The following is a 23,278-nucleotide window of genomic DNA, read 5'->3' as shown; positions in this document are numbered from 1 at the left end:
CCGAAAACTGACCGCCGAGTTCCAGTGAAACCGCGGTACGGCCGCGTGGAGCCGATCGTCTCCCGGCTAGTTGCGTGCAGCGCGTCGCCTACTCGGCTCACGCCGTCACTACCGGGCCGCTTGCTGTGCCGCACGCGCGCATTTATCGTGGGAATGTTGTTCGTACCCACTGCGCTCCAGATCGTGCACAGATGCGGCGAGTAGCTTGTTCGGTTTACGCAGCGATGACGAGCTTCATGCAAGCGATGCGTTTAGTGTGATAGCGTCAATGCAGCGAGGTTTCTCGGCGCCCGCGACCCGCAACGCTAACTACGCAACAGCGATCTGCTTTCGCTTTAAGCGGTGCGCGCCTGATGACGGCTTAGTAGCGTTTGCTGTCGGGCTAGTTCATACATGGCTGAAGTTCTTCGACCCTGCCCGAGCATTTGTGCCATTAATTCAACTTCAGCCTTGAAGACGGCCGCGCACAACGAAGCGGCAGCCATCGGCGGCCCAGCGCGTTCAGGTTGTCGCCTAATAAAAGCGTACAGTAGGCTTAAAAGTAGCGCTGCGCCGCACGCGTGCCCGAGCAGATAGCTGAAGATACTTATTGTGATAAGGTTGTCGGCGATAAGTCATGTCGGCGCGTTCGTCGCTGGCCGCCACCTCGCCTTCGTTCTTTCCCAATGCTTAACCGCAAAGGCGTCGCCTCAATCGCGCGGAAGTCGGAATCAGGGATCGACTGATCTGCGCACTTCTCAAAAAGGACGAAGAGCGGCACATTCTGGCGTCGGGAAGTTGAGCGGCACAGTAAAATTTTATGGCACAAAAAGTTATCGCGGTACGCAGGGTACGCACTAACCGGTAGGCATAGGGCGAACCACTACGGCTTAAGCGGTCAGTGAATGCATTGGGCTCTATGGGACTCGGTCGGGGATTTGTCGCAACTACGTTTTAACCGTTAGTACGTTTAAAGCGGGTACGTATTAACGAGGTTTGACTGTAGCGCGCTTGCCGGTGACTGAGTAGTTCAGTGTCGAAGTCAAAAATACTTTGGAGGAAAATCAAACAAGTGATGTTAATCATGCACTGGCAGACGCGTATTCAACTGAATTGAGGCTACCCTGGAGACAATGTTAGAAGTAAATATATGTAGTATGTGCTTTCATTCATAGTTGCACATATTTTCACTGTACAAAATAATTAGCAATTTTTTCAACTCTCACTCGTATATAAGCGACGTATTTTTTACTATAATTTAAGATATTTTCAAGAATAAGAAAAATTCATTAAGTTTCCACTTTTTTTTCGGCTTTTTCGCGAAAGTTGCACCGCTTCTTTTGGGATGAGTACTTGCTTATTAGCTCAGTATAATATGGCAACTCTGACCGTGAGTGACATTGAATTTGATTATCTGTGTAACACTTGTAATAGACGATTATATTGAAACGCAAGTCGTCTGGTTCATGCCTCATTTTATTTTTTATTTTTTCGGTGTCTTTTTTTTGGCTGACATGGTTGTGATGATCTAGGTATTTATATTGTTTCCTTTCCAGTAAAAATTTGAGTCCGCGCTAGTCCTGTTTGCTTCTTCCCTTTCGTCCATCGTTCCCCGTGCACGCTGCACTTAACGCATGATGAAGATGTACGAACTCGCTCAAGTTGCAATATTATCGCAAAAAAAAAAGCCGGGCCCACTCACTTCTCTTCCTGAAGCCTCTCAACCAACTGTTCGGGGATGTCGTTCTCGGTGACCGGTTGTAGCACCTCATCTGGAAATTGCAAGCAGACGAAGCATGCGTTTCTCCAAATGCCTGCACAACGCCAAAAATCCTGAATGCCAGGGTTTCATGAGCCACAACTGCAATTTGACTACGAGGGGGCACTCCAGAATGCCAAAAATCCTGAATCCCGGGGGTTTCGCGAGCCAGAACCACAATCTGACTACGAGGGGTTGCTCGAGATACACTTTGGACAGCTGGGGTTCTTTGAAGGGACAGGCAACAAATTTTCGTGGTAGCAGTTTTCTTTAGTGCCACAGAAAGCTTTCCAGTCACAGCGTCTAATCGTGGGGTGGTGAAAGAAAATGCTGTGAAACATTTTTTTTTTAAATCGGAATCTACCTGAAGAGCCAATGAAGTCGTACATGCAACACACGCTGCAAACGGCAGTAGGTCAGCGCAACAGCGGTTCGTGATTGTGCGGTGCGTTTCACTGCACACGTGTGCATGCCATGCGCATGCATGCGGTTCAAAATGGTTCGACTAAATGAAGCAAAGGCGGCGTCGGTTCTGATCATCAACTGCTTCGTCATAAGCATAGAATAAAGTGGGGTGCCCAATAATATACAGACTGCAACTTTAAGCACGGATTGTGGAGCACCTGGACGGCACACTATGTACAGCAATACGAACTGATTCTAGCAGTACCAAGGCTTGTCCACTAAGCGACGCGACGTGCTGGCTTTTACAACTTTTAAACGTAACTTCAAAAAACAGATCCTATTCAAACTGCAAGAAGAATGCTACATTCTGTCACCATAATCCCCAGTTCTTCCATCTTCCACCAGTGTCTTGAGACACGTTCTTGCCAGTTGTCAGTACTTTTAACGGGCACCTCAACATAAGTACACCGGTGTTTCTGCCTTTTTGCCTCATTTGAAATGCCGCTGCCATTGCAAAATTCACGCCTTCCTGCTGAGCAGTGTATCACCATAGCCGTTAAGCCGCCACGTTGGGTCAGGGACGGCGACAGAGCTCGCATTATATGAACAGCTACATCTTGCTATGCACACGGCCCCCCTGGAGTACGTGTTGGATTCATTTTGACGTTTCTTTACAATGTACACCCAACATCAGCTTTGTGAGCATTCTTTTGTGCTCCAGTGATCCAGCACAGAAAGGAAACCAGCACAAATTTTTCTTATAGAAAGCATTTGTGTCGAAATATGCATGCTGGTGTGTGAAGTCTTATCTTACCCCAAGGCAAGTCTATCACACAGTCAATCGCTGGCCACAGCTCTGCTCACCGCTTCACATTTTATAAATACAAAGTTGCCAGCATGCCACGGTTTCTCTAGAGTTTGAAGATAACGTCAGATAACATTGCGATTTGAAAGAAGGCCTTTCCGATATCTCATATATGGGTCATTTCTGAAGGGAATTTGAAGTCAGGTTTCAGGAGACAGGTACCAATCTCCAGAAAGACTGAAATCTGGATGCCGATTCTGATAGCGTTTTTGTTCCACAGTTATGTTGCATCACATGATGACCCCGCGGGGTGCCTTACAAAAAAATAACGTCCGAAACCAGTCACATCTGTGTAGCTCATGAACATACTTGAGAAAATTTTTTTAAATACGAGACAAAGGCAGTCATGCGCGGGCCGCACATTTGAGACCCCTTTTCTATTCCCTTCAGGCACCATTCAGTCCATATTCAATTTGGTCTCGAAACACACCCCGGGTCGAGCACACACCCCTACTGCAAGACCACGGATGGCCGACATTCAAGCGTCGCACTCACTGATGGCACTGTCCCGGATGTAGACCAACATGTAGGCGTTGGTGCAGTGTCGGCTGACGGCCACGTCCTCGTCGGTGCCGCCAAAGTTGTGGTCGATGGCCTCCTGCTTGGTGCAGCGCGACACAACGTCGTCGTCAAACTTGCACCAGCGGCCGTCACCGCGCGGGTTGATAAACACCACGTAGTGGCCCCCATGGTTGTCCCCACTGTGCACGAGCACCGCGTGCAGAGTGTAGGTGGCCGGGCCGCCCGAGTTGGCCCCACCCTCGGTGAGGAACTCGGTGAGGTTGAGGCGCTCGGGGAACTCGAACCGGTCGTTGATCTTGATGTTGTTGTCGGTGACGTGGTCGTACTGGAAGCGTAGCAGGTGCAGGTGCACCACGGGCGGCAGGCAGGCAAAGATTATGCCCTTCTCGGCTTCCTGATGAAAGGAAAGGAAAATAAAACGTTATAAAATTTCAAAATTATCTTTATTAGCATAGCCCCATCTTAGCGGCAGTGTGTACGATTGTACACATCAACAACGGAGGCGCATCACGCACCGCGCATTTCTTCAAGCGGCTAAAAGCTCGGTGTGCACATTTGTACACGCTTTCCGAGTGGACAACTAGCCCTCATTTAACATCATTGTGCTGCATATTGCTGCAGAGCATCACTTTGCTGGCAACACTACCATGATCGACGGTCATTTGATGTGCCGCTTTCCAGGACCAACGTCAAGAGCGTTCCTTTTGTTTTCTCGAAACGAATACAACAACAAACAAATTTGGTGCACATTTTGAGCGTACGATTTGATTCTTCTTGTGCAAAAATTGAACATGACTGATTGCAGCATAATTAGATACTTAATTACATGCTAATTACATTAAACTACTGAAACTCACACAAGAACAAGATAATCTCTTTTATGGGATATAATATAGGGTGCTTTGCAATTATGTTGTGCGAGGTTGACGCATTTTCAGACAGTCCATCATAAATCGCGTCTGAAGGGGACAAACGAAAGAAGCAGTCGTGGCTACGAGCTGCACTGACTAGCACTACCAGGTACTAAGTGCACATACCTGTACTATAAAGTGCACAGGAGGACGACCACCACCATAGCTCAATTGGTAGAGCATAGGGCACGTTATCTGAAGGCTGCAGGTTCAGTCCCTGCCGGTGGCAAGTTGTCTTTTTGCTCACTTTAATTTCTTCAGGTTTATGTCGCAATTAATACAAATAATGTTCCCTATACTCTCCTTGGCTTGGTTGTCTGTTGGTTGTCATTATCATTATTAGCATAGGCATGTAAACAGGCCTTTCTGCCACACAACGATAAGCATAATCTTGCATGCTTCACTTGCATTATCACTGCGTGCCTGGCACTTCCCGGTCACAAACAGTGTGTGGCTACCAGCATGACATAGCACTCTTGATAGGAAAGTAGCGGGTGCACGAGTTGAGCAAAGAAGTGCAAGCAGGCCAAATGAAATCGCTGTGTGGCAAAAATACACTCCAAATTCTCCTGTTTGCCTTAAAGGGGCCGTGACACAGTCGCCCAAAGATTTGTGGTTTTCGCTGAAAACTAGAAGTAGAGGGTCTATTATGCCTACACAGATTTCAAAAGTGGGCGTAAAGGACTATTTCAGTGCAAAACAAGACCTAGAAGTCGCCGGCTGTAAAGCCCGCCCACCGCCGGCGACCGCCATTTTGCTATAGCGCGTGTGACGTCACGTGCAGCCCGGAACGGAGCCGTCGTCTTCTACCAAAGTTTCAGCCGCTGCAAATGGTTCAATTTCAGTGCCAAGCTGAAGAAAGCTCAAATATCTCGATATCACGCGAAGCTGACCACAAAACAATATCTTTGGCCGGAATAAAGGAGCTTACAAAACAAGCTGCTTGTTACGTCACGGCTCGCGAGTGCACCAATGTTGCCCGACTCTCGGGCCGCTCGCGTGTTTATAAAAATATTCAATTATAATTAAGTGCTCGACCAAATGTGCTAAAATTTCGCCAGCTTATTTGTGAATGCACTAGGATTAACCCACATAACACAGATTATGATGGAAAATTGGGTGTCATGGCCCCTTTAAGGTGTACTGGTGCATCACAAAAACTCCCCAAACACACCCCTTTTTTAGAATTAGCGTAAAAGAGCACGCACCTGAAGTCCATACTGGCCGGCGTCGTACTTGTTGTCGCCGTCGAGCGACTCGGTGGCGCAGTAGTCCTGGAAGCTCTCGTGGATGTTCTTCTTACCCTTGACGTTGAGCTGGATGTCGTAGAAGGGCTCCATGCGCCGAGACGCGTAGTCCACGTGCTTGCACTTGATGAACGAGATCATCTTGCCCTCGAAGAGACGAGGGATCGTGCCCTCCACGCAGGTGCCCTTCATCTTGCTCTCCATGTTGTCCAGCAGCTGGGGAAGGCGAAACGTGCGACACATCAGCAACAGGAATGCGCATAACTCGAAAGGATGCCGAAGTGAAACAATAACGCTGTTTAATGAAACCAAGAGACAATTATAATTGAGGAGAACTTCCTCTTGGCCTAGTTGGTATTGCTTACTGTATGACATTTTGCCGTGAGTAAAGACAACACACACACACAAGGAAGACACGAACATGACGACAAAGACACAACAAAGACATGGACAGCAGAGAAGAAGAGACACCCAGCGAAACTGCACTGGGCGTGGCTTCTCTGTTGCGAGTGTCTTTTCTCATTTTTGTGCGATCGTATTGAAGCAATGGATTACGAACTAGCCCAGGATGCTGCTCTTAGTAGTGTGATGAATTTGACCTAAATTGAAAATCATTAAGCTTACATTACAATTCAGGTCAAAATCATTACACTACAGCTTAAAAAACAACAAAGAATGTCCCCTATGCTTTCCTTGGCTTAAATCTGTTGGTTTGATTAGTACTACCTGCCATAAGATTGAGAGTGACTGAAATGGCACTCACCACTCGGCAGAGCTCTTGAACGTCGTGCTGCATGAATGAGTCTAAAGTCTCCCACCTGCAGAAGGAAACGAGGCATTAAGTTGGCACTAACTGCCTTCAACTGTAAGCCCTTACACACACAAAAAAACATACAAACAGCTACTGAGGAAAGAGAGAGAAAAAACCCTCGCATCCATGAGCTTAGCAGTGAACTGTCACAGTCGCCAAGGCGGGTGCGCCGAATCCGGTGCTCACCCAAAGGACTTGGTGAGCTTCTTGGTGCCGACGGGTCGATCGGAAAACTGCAGTTCGTAAAACACCCGCTGCAATGCCAGCGCCACGCTCTTGGACGAGTCGTCGCTCTCGGTGGGCATTTGGTAGACAGCCTGCAATGCAGACAGTTCATTCGGACGTTTACTTATTTTCATTCCTTCAAACATTTATTATCAGCAAGCAAATGGGTCATACGAAACTCGCAGGGTCCTTTGTGCATTCGCCTAAGACAATTCGAAGGCATCTTTTTCCTTCTCAATGTATCAATCCTTCACTGCCCCCCTTCCAAAAGCTTTCTGCGCCTAATATGGCTTTGCACTGCCTCCGCGATGAGCCTACCTTTGACCAAGTGATGATGTCATGTCATGACATCATTTGATGCCACGTTATGCAATGTCATGAGATGACATCATGTGATGGCAGGTTATGCAATGTCATGGTGACATCATGACATCAAAAATTTTGCCGATCTGTGAGGTCATGCTGACATCATCATGTAACGATATTTTTAATCACTCGTGTTGACGCAGACTGCCAATTTTCGCGTTTAATGAGGCCCTTAAGGCTTTCACCTTAAAAAAAAATTCAAGGGCAGCGAGAACATTTACTTAGCAGTAAAGTGGGCTAACTTGGGCTAATTAACATATCGACTGCTTCCACGTTCCGTGGACGCACACTGTGGCATTTCCAACTCGTGCGGATGTGTGCCTGTCTCACGTCCTCTAAAATCGCCTTCCCTGCACAGCTGTGGCATCTCCTCCAAGAACCCTGCTTTCCTGCCAGTTGGCCATGCCAGGGTCGGTGAAGTTGCACGTTAGTGCAAGAGAAAAAGCAAGCGTCCCAACACGGTTACGTGGTTATCCAGGCATGACAGGAATTTGGTTTCTCCATTTGACAACTCAAAATCAACATCACGCACACTCCACTGAACCGTCTCGCGGACACCTTTTCCGATCCCTCAAATGCGTGGCCACCATAGGAGAGACAGGAATCACATACAACTTACAGGCATGCGTTTCCAGCATTGGCAAATGTTACTAGGGTCTTTCAGCAATGCCGTTTTACCACACGGAAAGTACGGTAATACCACACCAGCTAAAGATGCGCATGCACAAACTTTACCATATGGAAACTCTTTCCGTATACGGTAACCTGCGCATCGTGTGAAAGGTGGCTCGTACTTGGCTTGTCTTAAAATTCATTGAGTCTATCTCCGCGACATTGTGTGCCGCTATCTATTAACTTATACATTCTTCCCACAACAATAGCAGATTATTTTAGTTTGTCCGCAAACTTCTTTGCATTAGCAGTTTAACCTATCACAGCAGCCACTAACTTGAGCAGCCTGCACAGGTGGTGCCATCTGGTGGTGGAGTGTGCAAGCAGGCAAGCACGTAATGTAAACAAGTGTTCTACTTCACTGTCGGTGCAAATTTTTGGCAGCGATGTAACCCCGAATGAGTAGTATTTAAAACTTTTTAATAATGGGGACACTCGGCAAAACGATTATTTTGTGATCGGCAAGTTGCTATTTTAATCTGCAAAACTCAAATTAGCCACGATCATCACCATCGTGTTACTGTACGTAAATACGGAATGCAAACACAGAAAGTAACGATACTGTTGATACAGTATTACTGTAACTTGCTAAAACTTTACACTAACAACCGGTCGAGGCTCGCGTAAACGTCGCTGATGAGGGGTGGGGTGCACGCGCACAAGCCCCGACTGAATGGATCTGAAAAAAATGTACCTTTGTTACGAAACGCATACGAGGTTATGTCCTGGCATGGCGGGTCGCACTTTTTCATTTGCGCAAGGTGCTGTAACGTCATGCTGCACTGATGGCGCAATTCGCATGGACGGTTTACTGTACTGAAGTAGCAGTAAATGCCTGCTTATCTGGTGCTTACAGTGCTTACTGTTCCCAAAGCACTAGAGATGTTTCACAAGCACACTGAGATATGCTTTCGCACGCAAAAGACATACTTGCACTGACCTTTCGTAACTGGTTCGTAAAGAACAGCGTCTGTAGTAATGAGTTCATGTAGCAGGTGGCGCCCTGGTTCTTGAGGCCCACGTATCCTGTGTGCTTCTTGGAGTCCCAGCTGCAGAGCAAAGCGACAAAGGGACGAGATATCGTTTTGCCACACAAGTGTCGAAGCAACACACCATGGGTGCACTTCTGAGGATGCTAATTATCGCGATTTTGCATAAATCGGCATTGGAGGCACACTAGCGACCAAGTAGTTTTGTACGAGTCGCGCAGCATTGGGAATGCTTCCAGACGTACACTTTCCAAGAAATAATGGATGATACCGCTCCAGTGTACAAATTTGATGCTTGCATCTCTCTTGATCAGTTTAACAACTACTCTTTCGCAAACAACAGCGCCTGCAGGGCAGTCGTTAGGATGACCCAACCAAAGAAATGGTAATGGTAAGGCCACAAAGTGTCTCCGAAAACGTCACCCTCGGTATCACCTGAACTCCAATCTTGCCAACAGTTACTTGAAGCTTCGAGACAAATATTAACCAACTGTAATGTTCAATAATTTCCTGGAAATAGTGCGAGGCCGTCACCAGCTCGGAACTGAACGAGCTGGCCATCATACTTACGCAATGCTGCGGAGAGAAAGACAGAGTTGTTTCAAAGTCATTTCTCCTTGCAAGCTGCAGCAAGTTGTGCATTGATGCTTCCTAGCACACAAACATTTCAAAATACAGGTAGCTGTGCAGATACGCACATGCTGAACGATCTCGGAACATTCAGATTGCATCTACTGAACATATGGCTAATGGAAAAGTTGACAATAACTTAAAACTCAGAATGACATTTCTTAGCACCCACCTGCGCCCAGAGCATTAAAATGGCTCTGCAAATACTGGCTGAATGTACTTGCACACTCCCTCACACAAAGCTTGCCTATTTGTAGAAAGAACGTGGGAAATTCAACAGCATCTGGCCCTGCCATGGCTACACTACGCCAGTCAATTCCAACTGCATTTGTACTTTTCCATTTCGGTGCAAGCTGGACAACGCTAAGAAGGTTAGCGCGATTCCTCGCAGAGTTCACATTTTCAACTAAGAAACTTCTTGCATTGGTTGCTCTTGCGAATACAAAAGTTAAAAAAACAAACTCGAATAAAAGAATCTAGAGAACCGTGCGAACTTGCAAGCACTGCGGACACCGACCTGACACCGTGCGGAGCATCGGCGCACACCCAGACTTCGAGGATGATGGTGTCGTCCACGATGAAGCCTTTCTCTGGGTCCAAGACGTCCTAATTGAAAAGAAAAGAAAAAGTTTCGCACTGAACAGAGTGGCGCCAGGTGCAACCATCAGGCATGCAGCAAGCTTTAAAGGAAGGCAAAGAATTTTGAGCTAAGAAAACCAACAGAGTAATTATGATGGCTAACTACTGGAAAAATCTGCAGCACTTTTCATGTGCAAAGTGAGCAATAAGAAATGAATGAACGTGATTATACACTAAAGTCTCAAACGCCACTTACGCTCCAGCTCAGGTCTCAAACACCGAAGGCCTCAAATGCCATTTAGACTCCAGCTAATGTCTCAAACGGCACTGACGTTACAGATAAAGTCTCAAACGCCATTTACGCTCCAGCTAAGGTCTCAAACGCCATTTACGCTCCAGTAAGCCTTGCTTGCCATTCACCTTGCATTAGGTGTCTATGCCGTTTACACACCAGTAAGACTCAAACAAGTATGAACGACACTCACACTCCACGTCATGAAGTGGCTGAAACCCCAGTCGTTCTCCTTGCCATAGAAAAGGTGCTGAATCTCTGCAAACACATACACAAAGATTAACGACACAGAACGACTACAATGGCCATTTCAATACAGTACCTGGTAAAGTCAGAAAAAGTATAGACATACTGTATGAACAGTGGCAATACAATGTTTGAGAGCCATCACCAATGGCTTGAACAAAGTAAGGACTGCTTAAACTTGCATTTTTATCCTAAGAACATCGAATTTGCGTTAATTCAGCATTTCTATAGCTTTCTGGTCTGACAAAGTGCCACAAGACGTTGCTATACTTGCAGACAACTTTTCATGCTATGAAACAGAGGCCAGGGAGCCAAAGCATGCCTTCGGTATATTTGCTCTGATCACATGCAATTTAGTTAACATTTTTGTTTCTCATCACAGCACTTTCATGTAGCGAGTGCTTTCAGACAGCTTTTTCACACAGAGGGCACTTTCACACACAGAGCAATTTCACACAGAGAGCAATTTCACAGATAGCACTTACTTCTGACAAAGTTTTCGACGCCCTCCTTCTGACTAATTAGACGCAGCTCGGCAGTGGCGTTGCAGGACCACGTTCTGCAAGGCAACAACAGTGTCGTAAATGTATGCTTCAAATACAGCCGCAAACCAGAATTTCAGCGATTTGGACACAACGCCACACAGTACTTCGCGTTAGTTTACACAGCAAGAAAGCGTCAGAAACACTGGACATCCGCGTAGCCTAAAAGCCTGTGATCAAATAGCGATTGATAAAAACAAATGATGTGTGGCTAACAACTGAACTAGTACCTGGATTCCTGATGCAGTAAAATCTTGATTACTTCAACCGTTCGAGATTTGAACAAACACATTTAACTCCTCAGAATGCAGATGCCGTGCGCCAGACTTGAACCGATGTCATGCTCAGCAGAACACTACCGGAAACACCCAACCACCACTGCGAATGTTCACATCCAAAATTGTGAACACATGGTGCAGTTAACTCCTTGCAAGTGAAGTTTTTGATTTAAAAAACTTGGAAGCTCCCCTAAAGTTTGTCACACTTGGCAGCCCTAATCATATGCAACGTCAGTACGAGATGAAATGTTGGCAACATTACATCTGTAACCAAATTCTCTTTTCTGTCAGTCTTTAGTGCATTAAAGCCATTTTCATGTTTATCCCTGTCATGCGACTACGGCACATGTTTGCAAGCATTCTTTTTTTATTTGCAGCTGTTCTATTGAACTGTATTCTTTGCAGTGGCCACCAGTCTATTGCAGGCTGTTGGTTCAGATGCATATTTCCCCAGCAGTTTGTCAAGAGCTTGATCCATCAGCTGAAACTGTTAGGAATCTGTCCACCACCCCAAATCTATGCAACTGTGCAAGCAGCAACAATGAGAGCGTAAAAAATGACAGGACGTGACACTCTGCAATAACGAGATGCCAATTTTGGCGACAATGGCGAAATGGTAACCCTTAATATTGGCTGTGTATCCAATGCAGAATTGAGCAGAACGATATCAAATTTTTCCTTTTCTTTCATTTAAGTGCTGGCGGCTTGGCAGAAGGGCTCAAAAATGCCTACAGAGGGTCACGCCCTCAAACTAATGCACCCAAAACAAAGTACGCAACAATAAAATGAACAAAATGACCCATAAATGAATCTTTTTCCTTACGGCACACTGTCTTCGCCTTCAGAGGCTTCCCTGCAAGGATGCAAGGGATTCAGTTTTTAAAAAACCAATAATGGCAGGGCTCGAGACCTTATGGCTGAGCAACAGCCAATGCGCTACGAACAGTGTTGTGAATGCAAAGCCGAATGTAAATATGCAGTGGTCCAAACGCTATTCCTTTTCGTCCTTTGCCAGATGTCGTAGCACTTCGTCCTCATGCATAGGTTGATTGTACAAAACAGAATAAATAGAGTATTTACACTGCAAGGACTGCAAGGACAAGCCACAGCTAACATGTACAGGGTGGCTCTTTATGAAAGGGAGCGGACAAGCACGCGACTTCTGCTCCACAATGGCTGCTTAGAGTGCTGGCAAGCGGCAGAAAATGGAAGCACATTTCTTCCTGGCATCATCTATTCTATAAGTATTGATAAGTATTGCAAATGATAAGGCAGGTTGTATAAGACAAGATCATCTATTGAAAGGCGAGATAACCAGAGAGCAGATGATGCCGTGCTGCAAGCACCACCCCATGCACATCTGTAAAACAAGCGCGTGTCTGGTTATTCAGCCCGACAATAGACTAAGCCGAGAGAACTGCGCTTTCTCTTGCCGCCACTTGCTGGTGTTCTAAGAGATGGTTGGTTGGTTTATGGCGTTTTGGACCAAAGCGACTCGGGCTATGAGATGCCGTAGTGAAGGGCTCTGGGTAATTCCCAACACGTGCGGACATTTATCGTGCACTGACATCGCACAGTACACGGGTATAGCACATCGCTTCTATCGAAACGCGACCGCTGTGGCCGGGACTGCACCTGCAAGTGCTGGCGCTCTAAACAGCCCTCACAGAGCACAGGCCCCCGCACTTGCGCATTCCCTTTATTTAGAGGACCACACTGTACGATGCAAGGAACACATTAGGAGACGCCCCCCAACCTCCGACGCAATGATCTTGTGCGTGCAGTGCTTTGCCATTAAGTTACTCGTGATTGGAGTCCCCAATTCCAAACAAGAGTGCATCATTGCAATCCAAGTGCAAGACGGACCAGTCAAGTGTACAGTTACTTATGCAGCCAAAATTATATAATGGAACACTTTGCTGCTGTGAAAGGAATGTTATGCAACTAGCAAGCAATAAAAAATCTGCGGCATGATTGCTATGCTCATGCTAAATAAAAAAAATCCGCGCATTACACACAATTTCAACAGCAACTGAATGAACGTAAAGACAAATTTCCCTTACATAATCTAGAAGAAAACGAAGTACAGATCCAAGCTGTTTGTACAAGCTCTCTTTCCTAATGCATCTTATTGTCAATCACAGCAAAGCTAGCCATACAAGGCTAAATTCATTAAAAATGGCGCAGTGTTGTCTATAGGCTAAGGTTACCCGGTACAAACTATGAAAAATAAATTTACAAAAGCACTGATTAGGCTACTGGTAAGTGTTGACAAAAAATGACACAAAATCAAGGCAGTTACACATGGCACTTTTAGATTCAGCATTCTTGAGGCCTCCCTGACCATTTCATCAAAGATTGATGAGCTCAACTGAGCACATTAAAATAAACAAGCCGGGAAAACAGCAACAAGCATGGTCAAACAAACGAGGCAGACAGCCGACAGGCAACACAGTCTGCTGTCTCTGAACCATTCTGCCAAAGCCAGCACTGCAGAACTAGCGCACATTTAAATAGAAACTAACACTTTCAATGAAATTACTCAAGGAACTTTCTATAAACGAGCAATGTTTAGAAAATACGTTTAGGCAAGTTAACTTTTTTTTTTTTTTTTTTTTTTGCTGGCCACAAACCTGCTCACAAATCGAGCACACAAAAACAAATTGGGTAGCCATAAGGCAACCTGTCGAAGACTCTCAAGTGCACTTATTTTTTTTAAAAGAGGCCCTGCAGTGCTCCATAGAATGCATACCGAGCTACACCGATAGGAGTATCGGGATGTGGAGCATTCACACAATGTGACGGACGTGACTGCGTGACGTTCCAGTCCGACTCAGGGCTCAAACAAATGCACCATTGGGGATGTCCCCGTCTCGCACCAGTAATCGTCGCCTGGCTTACTCGAGTTTCCTTTGAAGCTCGTCGTTCAGCGCATTCCCATTGGGAATGCTACATCACGCCTATGCCATGCATGGCGTTTTGTGACCTGGGGGTACCGGGTGCTTGACATTAACGCGAGGAAAGAGGACACGGTTATCATTGTGGGTTAAAAAGATGCTCCAAATGTGCCCTTTCCATTTGGAGCGAATAAGAGTAATCAATCTTGTACGCCATTTCTTGAATTAACACCGCGCACCTGGCACTTGCAGGTTATGAAAGGAAGCGCACTGTCAATGTGACATAGCATTCATGACGGGAAAGTGCTGGGCACCGACTCAAACAAGCCAGATGACAGTTATTGTGACAGATAGGCGGCCCAAAGGGTGCGACTGTTTCTTAAAGTGCACATGCTGGCAGGTCCAAATAGACTACACGCTTTTCCAACTCCACTACGAGTGGTGTCGTTCTTTGAGAGACAGAACAAGTGCAGCCAGGAGACAACGGGCAGCACAGACAAGTTCCGAGAAGCTGGAAGAATGGAACTCACGAAGACTCGGACTCGCCGTTGCACTGTAGAAAGAAGCCGAGGCTCTTCGTCGGCTGTCGGTCGTTGCCTGTGTTGGTACGTGGCATCACCATGATTTTCCTACAGAAAGAACGCACGGAGTAAAGCAGCTTGAAAAATATATTTACGAATATCAACTATTAGACTCAAAGCTTTCATTAAACAGGTACACAAATCGTCCATTATGCCAACGTTCCAAATGTTCTAACAACCGTAAAATTTGGTGACCGCGAGATGAGATAATGCACCGTTATGCAAAAGGAGTAGGCATCATTTGGAATTAACGGCAAGGTCAATGGGTCAATAAGTGAACACATTACATATTGATTTTAGGCAACAACTGCAAAGCAACATGCCCCAAAATCACGACCCTACACGAGACAGCACTTAGGACTGCACACAAGGAACACCCTGTACCTATTGGGAACGCCGAGGCTAGCTAATGTAGTTTCTGTTAGTAGCTTTCCTCCAAAACGAAAGTTGCATATAACATTAGGTATGAAGAAGAGTGCTTTCCGAGATAGTACCAGCACAACATTTGGGATTTATTTTTAACACGCTGAAAAAAATGCTACACACTTCATTATTTCAAAGATGGTTTTACAATTGTGCTTATTAGAGTGTGCATATTAATGAGGACATCACTAAACCTATTACTAACAGCAAAGTATACCCACTCAATGCAACCGTATGCTCATTTCAAAGACAGTGTCCTTGTTTAGGACATGAACGTACATAAAATGACACACACGCCAAACAATGGTGCGTCCAGCGTTCTTTTTGTGGCACCTGTTATCCATGTTCGCCCGTGCCTCAATACGACCACTGACGGTGAAGTGGTAACAAACAGCGAATTAGCCTATGAACACCTTCAGACCAAATCTGTCCATCCCGAGTAACAGCAGCAAGTCATCCACCTAAGGTGTTTTGTGCATCCAGTGTTTTCCCACGAGTTTACTGCAGATACTTATCAAGATGGGACAAGACGAAGCGGGACACACACAGGCATCTGTTCCCATCTTCAAAGGCATCTGCGCTCAACTCCTGGGACATGTACCAACAAAGCCAGAAGTCAGCGCTCGCTAAGTTCAATGTTTCCCACCGAGGACGCCGATTCACCGCAACGGCGACTGCGTTACTCACCAAGGCAAGTTGCGCACATAGGTGGGTGGGCTGAGCAGAGACTCCTTGAGGCGAGAAAACTCGGGGACGACGAAGCGAAACGTAGCCTCCGAACGAGCCTCATCTTCCTCTTCCATCGGCTCCTCCGCGGGCTCCATCGGACGCGTCCCACCCCCCCCACCGCCACCGCCCATTGGGTCGTCGTCTGCGCCGGCCTGCGCCAAGTTGGAGACTGCGTTGAAGGCCGGCTGCTGCCCGTCCGGCGCGGGAACGGGAGCCGGCGGAGGTTGAGGAGCCGCTAAGGGTGGCGGCTGCGGCGGCTGTGGGGGAGGCGGCTGCTGCTGGACCGCCGCGTGGTCATCTGCAACGGGAGGGGAGAGAACAGAAGTCACACGAGAACCAATGTTCACTCCAACACTCACAGGGCAGGTAACTCAATTGTTGCCAGAGAAATGAGGTGGTATGATGGACAGGTTGGGACACATCTAAAAAAAAAGCAACCCTAGCACAAGTACAACATTCCGTCTCCCTAGAATGCGCATGATTTTTATCACCTTAAAGTGACTGACAACTGGGAAGAACGTGCGATTAGATCCTTGTGGAAATGAAGACCGACTTGCAGCAACGGATTTAGGTATCCTTTTCACGATTTGAGTAGGGTTATATTTTTAAACCGATATGATGCCCAGCCTAGCGGAAGAGAATAGTTTTGTTTGCTGTAGGTAGCCCGATGCTTCTTTTATATTTAGTGCTCAAAACTAGAGTATGTATAATATTACCCACCCCCACTATTCTGTGCTACTTACGAGGTAAAAGGAGTTGCCGCAGATAAGTAGCACTGCCTTCGCGGCAACTAGCGGAACATGTAGAGCCACGGTGCATGCATGCCCAGCAAACCCCCTCGGACAAACATGAATCGCTCTCACACTCACCTCGCACTGTTTGCAGCATGTGTTGTGTTAAGACTTCACAGTCGCTACAGATCGAAAAATTCCGATTATAACTGTTTCACTGCACTTTCCGAATTAGCATTACATGATTAGACACTAACCAGTAAGCCTTCCATTGCAAAAAAAGAAAGAAAAAAGAAACAGGAGCCATAAAAATTGGTTGTCAGTCACTTTAAACCACCTCATCCGGGCATCTCCCATGTGCAGCGACTTCGCTTGTGATAGATACCCTTTTGGAGCATCACATTTCTTTTGTTGAAGCTTTCGTGCTGTGAACGAGAGGAGCTCGTGACTGTAAGGGCCGAAATTAGATTGTCCCGTCGGTGAAACCATCTTTCTTTAAGTATTATTCCAATGTTCAAACTCGCAGACCAAAGAAACTGCAAATTTTTTATAGTGCATCGGCATTTGGCAAAGGGTGCACACAAGTCCCTGTTGCCGATAGCCCTGGCATTGGCAACACTGACGAAGGTGCAGCGAGCCAATGCGCCTTCAGTGATCTCACCATATGCAAACAACATCGCATTGATTTTATCCCTAACGCAGTAAAAAAAAAATTAACATTGGCCCACCTCCGAAAGACCGGACTAAACACCCCAAGCAACATTTCCAGACACGAAGATAAGCAAATATCGAGACACTACATAAGCCAAAAGTGAAAGTTCCGAGAAGAAACAGCAGTTTCCCATGCACTACTGTGGTACCACTAAAAGGTAACAGAGAAAATGTCACTGAACAAATGCACAACTTCTGCAGCCAGAGAACTCGCGCATGCACACACACATGCACGAACATAACGTGGGATTCCACGAATAGTAATAATAACTTATGGAGTATTATGTGTCAAAACCATGACATCATTATAAGTATAGGCACATCGTAGTGGGAGACTCCAGATTCATTTTGACCACCTGGGGTTCTTTTAAGGGCCAATAAACAAACTCGTGGACCAAAATGTGCGACAAAGCGATAACTGCGCACTTGTGTGATGTGAACATGCTGCTGCTGCTGCAAGAATTTTGCGAATAAGTGCTGTAATAAGGAAGTTGCAGGGTTTATAACAAGCCGCTTTGGCTGGTTTAGGTTTCTTGCTTGGCCTTCACAGCCTTCTTGGCAACCAAGAGGGGTATACGTAGCCCGCTGTCGAGACTACGCCCACTTCAGCAACGTAACACAACGTCAGCGAATACGTCATCGGCACACAGCCAACGACCGAGCAAGGCTTCCTCCACGTGTCTCTCATGTCAGAGCGGCACTAGGGTCCACCCTAGTGCATCACCGCATCACCAAGCGCCCAGGCGCCGTTTCATAGTGCAGAGGATCAATCGACGAATTAGATGCAAGGTAATGTTTCCCATGGGCAAGATTACGTCACTTTACGCACGAGGAGGATTGGACAGGTGCTGGAGAGGGGTGCACGAATTGTTTTTTGAAATTGAGCGTTTGCGTGGCGTGCAGCACTGTAATACTCGCAAAATGTGGTCGCCACAGCTGTCTGTACGAATTAGTGAGCTTATTCAGGAGAGGTAAAAAAAAAAAATGCCACAGCCTGTTTACTGGCCCTTTAATGTTTACTAGATCCAAGTACAAATGGGTGTCATGGCATTTCACCCCTATCAAAATGCGGGTGCAGTGACCGAGAATCGAACCTGCGACCCCGAGCTTAGCAGCGCAATACCTCTGCCTACTAGGTTACCCCTACCTGTCGTAGGATCCCACAGACTACAGAAGGAGATGACTGCGACAAACTTACACGAGGCAGGGGATGCGAGACACAAAAGCCTACAGTTTGTGACAGCACGAACGCAATGGAGCAGCTGTGAAAGCGCTACTGGGAACACATGAACAGGACTACGTTGTACAGGCTCATTCACACCGGTGACTAGCAACCGTCACGCGACTAAGTTAGCCACAAAGCGACTGGTCGCAAATGGCCGTCTCAGTCGCAAAGCGACTGCTTTAGCCGAGTTGCTGCTCGATTTTTCAGTCGCAAAGCTCTGAGCAAATCCCGTGCACAGAGAACAGGATGTCGGCTTATTCTATGGGGCAATGGTAATGCGAGCTATATACGAGCAGACGTTAATTCTCTAGTTGCATTTTGACCGCCAGTTCGCGCGACCGCGTCGACCGGTCGCAGGTGTGAATAAGCCTTAAGAGTGGCTTGCAAGATGGACCGATCAGACAATCTTATTACCTGCCGTTTCCTACGAACTGCCTATAAAGTGTCAGGTCTATACTGCAGAGGGGGAAAAATGCAGACTGAAATATGCAGCAAGCATTCTATAATTTTTGACACCAGGATCACCTTAGTGCGAGAATCTGCCAAGAAACGCGTAGGTAATGAAGGGCATGCAAGACAATTACCAAAAAAGCTAAGACATTCTGTTTTTGCCTATCGGAGATGTACTGTCCACTACAAATCATGATGGACTGTCGATAAATGTGTCCAGGCTGAATAATTTTATGCCTAGGTGCTGCATACTACGCTGGAAAGAAGCCAATGGTGACAGGACGATAGCTCGTGCTTTTCGGAGACTCCTCACAGTTATCAATTAAGTATAACTGCAGTGGGCATCAGACGTGTTGCATTTAAAAATATATTTAAATGATCAGCTGAACGAACACAAACATGTTACTTACTGACTGCAGGAATTTTTTTACAACTAATCAATTTAGTTCAGTATCCTGGTACACGAGACGAGCAGAGACAAAAAAAAAAGATTGTCCACGAATGATGGTGTATTGTCGACACTGAAAAAGGGCGGATAATAAAGGAAATGGGCAACAAAAAAAACTATTATGGCAGGAACATGAGCAAAATATGGGACAGCGTTGTGTCCCGTGTACCTCGTGAACCAACTAGCTCACCTAAGAACCCTCGTGCAAAAAAAAAGCTCGTTTCAATCAGCTAGAGCCTTGTATGCATGTAAAACAAGACAGCATATTATGCAAAGAAGTTGAGCACGAAATGCTTGTACAGCCAGAATCTCGTTAAATGGAACATTTACCTCCATTGCAAACTATGTTGCAATGGAAAAGAAAGGAAGTCCCACCGTGCCTCCTAGCTCGTGACACATTATGCGAAGTTCTGGCAGTTTGTCAATGTTTGGAATGCTTGTTCCTTTGTTGCAGCGTTGTTGCGCACAAAGCCGAGGCCAACGCCAGGAAGGTAGCCTGAATTTTTCTCACATCTTGAACTAATCCACAGAAAAAGGAAAAGACGCGGTGCATCAGATCCAAAAACTTGGAGGTCGCTTGTGATAGCGCAATCGGGTCCCTGTGCGCATCGCCTTCCTCAATCGCTAGCCTGTATTCAGTTCTCGGATGCATGCCTCAACCGTGCCGTAAGGAAACGAACGACTGTGCGCGTAAAATTGGCAGTTTCAAAGTGTCCTAGAATACAGACTGCAAGTACAGTTGTTAAGTGCCCACTACGCCGCATTATTCCTTTAGCGAATCAACGAAGAGCCCACTACGCGTCGTAAGGCAACACTCGATCCTACACAGCTGCTCACTTTGTTGATGCTTTTGCTGATGATAGTGATAAAATACGTCTGAACGCTCTGTAATGGGTGGGCCTTTGAAACACCCACTCATTGCGCAATTCACGTTTTGACGCCTGGCATTATTCTATGCTTCTGCTACGCAATATTACATGTGTTAACAAGACTTCTTTCACTACATGACATTCATATATATTTTTTTCCGGTGGTGGGTACAGACGTCTCTGGAAGCCACCGTTTCCGATAAAGAGACCGGTCTCACCCAGTCAAACACTGGCCAAGGCAACCCATCCCCCTCAGCCGCCAATTACAAACCGTCAATTAGATCTTGTGTTTATGCGATTCAACGTACGAAGAAGCTGTTCAACGAAAAGTGCTGCAGATTAAACGCCTATTCACCCCAGGACATGCGAAACAGTTGATTTCTGTGGCTCCTCACAATATGCAGCTGCCAGAGCATTGACTGCTATGTATTAAACAATATAAAGGTTCATTCCGAGGACAAAACCGGAGCTAGAATAGAGATCACGTGGGCCAGATGAGTCGCATTTCCGAGGTGCCACTGCAGGAATGCTCCAAATTGACCTTTCAACTGCACCCGAGAAAATTTCACATCTTGATGAATTGGGAGCTTGTCAGAACACGACGGTTCGATGAATGATGCGTGCCATGATGTCTCCTCACAACTGCCTCTCTCCCGAAAAGTTCTGTTCACATTTCCTCCCATACGACATCGCTTAACATCTTTCCCTAACGCCTGCTAGCTATCTGTTACATAGTCTATACCCCGTTCCACCCATGGCAGTCCAACGCTGTGTAGGTTACGCAAGAATCTCGGTCAGCAAAATTTGTAACTTCGCGCGTCTCACAGCTGCGCTTTGTCATAAATGCTCACGCGAGCAGAGCAAGGGAACGTGCATCAAGTGTCGTGACACTTCAAGTGAAAAACAAAAAAACGAAAACAACGAAGTGCTAGGAGTTATTGAACAATGTATTCACAGCCATTTAACAGAGTTGTTTATCTCTAAGCCACAAAAGCTCATTCATTACTCCGCATAATACGCAAGAAATCACATTGTGGGTGCGAAACAAGAATGAACTATTGCGAACAGATCTACTGCAAGAAGTCTCGATAGCCTCCACAGCGTTGACTGCTCTGTATGGAACAGTGAATAGGTCAATGTGGTATGAAATCAAGCAAAACAAAAAATCAATAGCAGAGATATGACCTTCTCAGGTTTCACTTGCCAAAGCCACGATAGGATTACGATGCACGTCGTAGCGGGGAAATAACAGATTAATTTTGAACAACTGGGGTTCCTTAAGGTGGGTGTTCTCACATACAATAGCTTGAACGAGCGATGTAGCGAGTGTAGTGCCGGTGTCACACGGTCATTTGATCATGACAGGGTCTGATTCGGATCAAACGAGTCGATCGTGATCGGCTCCTTTACGAAAGTGCAGAAGGTAGTCTATCACTGTTGAGAAATTCGATCCTGATTGGGCTTAATCGCAATTGGCAGCTGCGTGACACCGGTGCAAGATCACATGCACAGCTACAACGGTACCCTAATCTGTATTCTTCCAAGAGTGTACGATGATAGTGAAATTTAAAACTTGCTTCGAGCCAGAATCTGCTTCCTCGGAGTGAACACGAGTGCTTCAAAAGTCGTGTGCAGACCCAACCACGCAACGAGATGAACTGCCTGAGCGATTGTCGAGCATCTTTGAATACAACAGAAGTCAACACTCAACCTGACAACACAAGCCACGATCTCAAAAGGTCGAAGCATGCAGAACAGTACAGCAACAACAGCACAACTAAACCACACAACATCCAGAATACACACCTTACATGCATAAAACACCCTCCTGTATGTTTATGTGGAATTCACAACTAGCTAGCAAGTACGAGTGCTTTGCTACAACTGCCTACAGCTTTAAGAAACACATACAGAGGTCCACACACTTGTCTAGAACATTAGAATGGCATGCTCCGGACTGCACTGACGACGTCTGCCAATGACATCCGGTTTGAAAGCCCCCAAATTGTAGCATGCACGGCCGTTAAGGATGAATACTCAAGTGTGGGCTACCTCAAACTACTTGTCATCAGCATGCAAGGAAACCAGAGCGTGCTGTAACGTGCCGGAGCGTACCATTTGTACCGTACTAGAAAAGTGTTGACCTCTGCACTTCAATGATATCAGACCCTGAGCTATCTTCATCCATATCTCAATCAGTAGCAATCGGCAAGCATCGTCAATTAAGGTTTAAAGCCAGTAAAACATTGGGCTTCAAGCATTGATCTATTGGAACTGACAGTTTTTATGTTCTTTGGACGCTTCTAAACACAAATCATTGAGTATGCGACCCAAAACAACACCCCTACTACGCGACGCACACCTACGAAAACAAAACGAAAACCGAAACGATGCAGAGACTTACTGCTGTTTTTTTACTCAAATGTCATCACATCACCGCGGCGAATCAAAGGCAATACCGACCACGCCGAATCGCGGGGGTTATTCCGATGCAAAAAGGGTTAAGTAACGGTACGTTAGGTTTCGCGTAAATTGTCGAACAGAATGAAAACAGAACAGCGTCGTAAAACGTAACCGCGTCAACACCGATAGCACTTACGCGAAAACCCTACTCAAAACACTACGCACACCCACACACAGGCGTTTGTGAAATGCTGCGGCAATGGAAGGAGGGGTCGGGCACGGTTTTTGCCTACAATCGTTAACTGCGCGGGCGTAAGAATAGACAAACAAAATTAGTGAAAAACGGAGAAAAACGCACTAAGAGACGCCGCTCGAGGCTTACGTTCGGCAGCTCCCGTCATTTTCTTGCCTGTCAAGCCACCGTTCGTAGAAGGAGCCACGAGAAATCACGACAGCGCCTCATCTTCACGCTGCTCATTTTTTTTTATATCTT

The 23,278-nt window shown here is 46.3% G+C and overlaps 1 protein-coding gene across 21 annotated transcripts in view; it reads right to left on the bottom strand.

Annotated features, from left to right (window-relative positions):
* The window catches only part of LOC119400020 (ubiquitin carboxyl-terminal hydrolase 7), an 85,621-nt gene that overhangs the window by 60,856 nt on the left and 1,487 nt on the right, over positions 1 to 23,278 (bottom strand). For 4 of the 21 annotated variants that reach the window (XM_049417921.1, XM_049417930.1, XM_049417925.1 and 1 more), the window contains exons 2-8: positions 15,907 to 16,246; positions 14,746 to 14,844; positions 12,142 to 12,171; positions 10,984 to 11,057; positions 10,446 to 10,510; positions 9,893 to 9,987; positions 8,703 to 8,811 (exon numbers count right to left, since the gene is read on the bottom strand). In XM_049417921.1, the coding sequence (XP_049273878.1) occupies positions 8,703 to 8,811; positions 9,893 to 9,987; positions 10,446 to 10,510; positions 10,984 to 11,057; positions 12,142 to 12,171; positions 14,746 to 14,844; positions 15,907 to 16,246 (812 nt within the window). Of the gene's footprint in view, positions 1 to 1,681; positions 1,752 to 3,503; positions 3,925 to 5,649; positions 5,905 to 6,451; positions 6,507 to 6,685; positions 6,817 to 8,702; positions 8,812 to 9,892; positions 9,988 to 10,445; positions 10,511 to 10,983; positions 11,058 to 12,141; positions 12,172 to 14,745; positions 14,845 to 15,906; positions 16,247 to 23,278 lie in introns of all 21 variants that reach the window. The other 17 variants (XM_049417932.1, XM_049417937.1, XM_049417938.1 and 14 more) reach the window with 12 other exon arrangements.

Source organism: Rhipicephalus sanguineus, chromosome 7 (assembly GCF_013339695.2).
Source record: "Rhipicephalus sanguineus isolate Rsan-2018 chromosome 7, BIME_Rsan_1.4, whole genome shotgun sequence".
Taxonomy (NCBI): domain Eukaryota; kingdom Metazoa; phylum Arthropoda; class Arachnida; order Ixodida; family Ixodidae; genus Rhipicephalus; species Rhipicephalus sanguineus.
The sequence above is the reverse complement of the archived record's forward strand: the minus strand, read 5'-3'. Positions and strand labels throughout refer to the sequence as shown.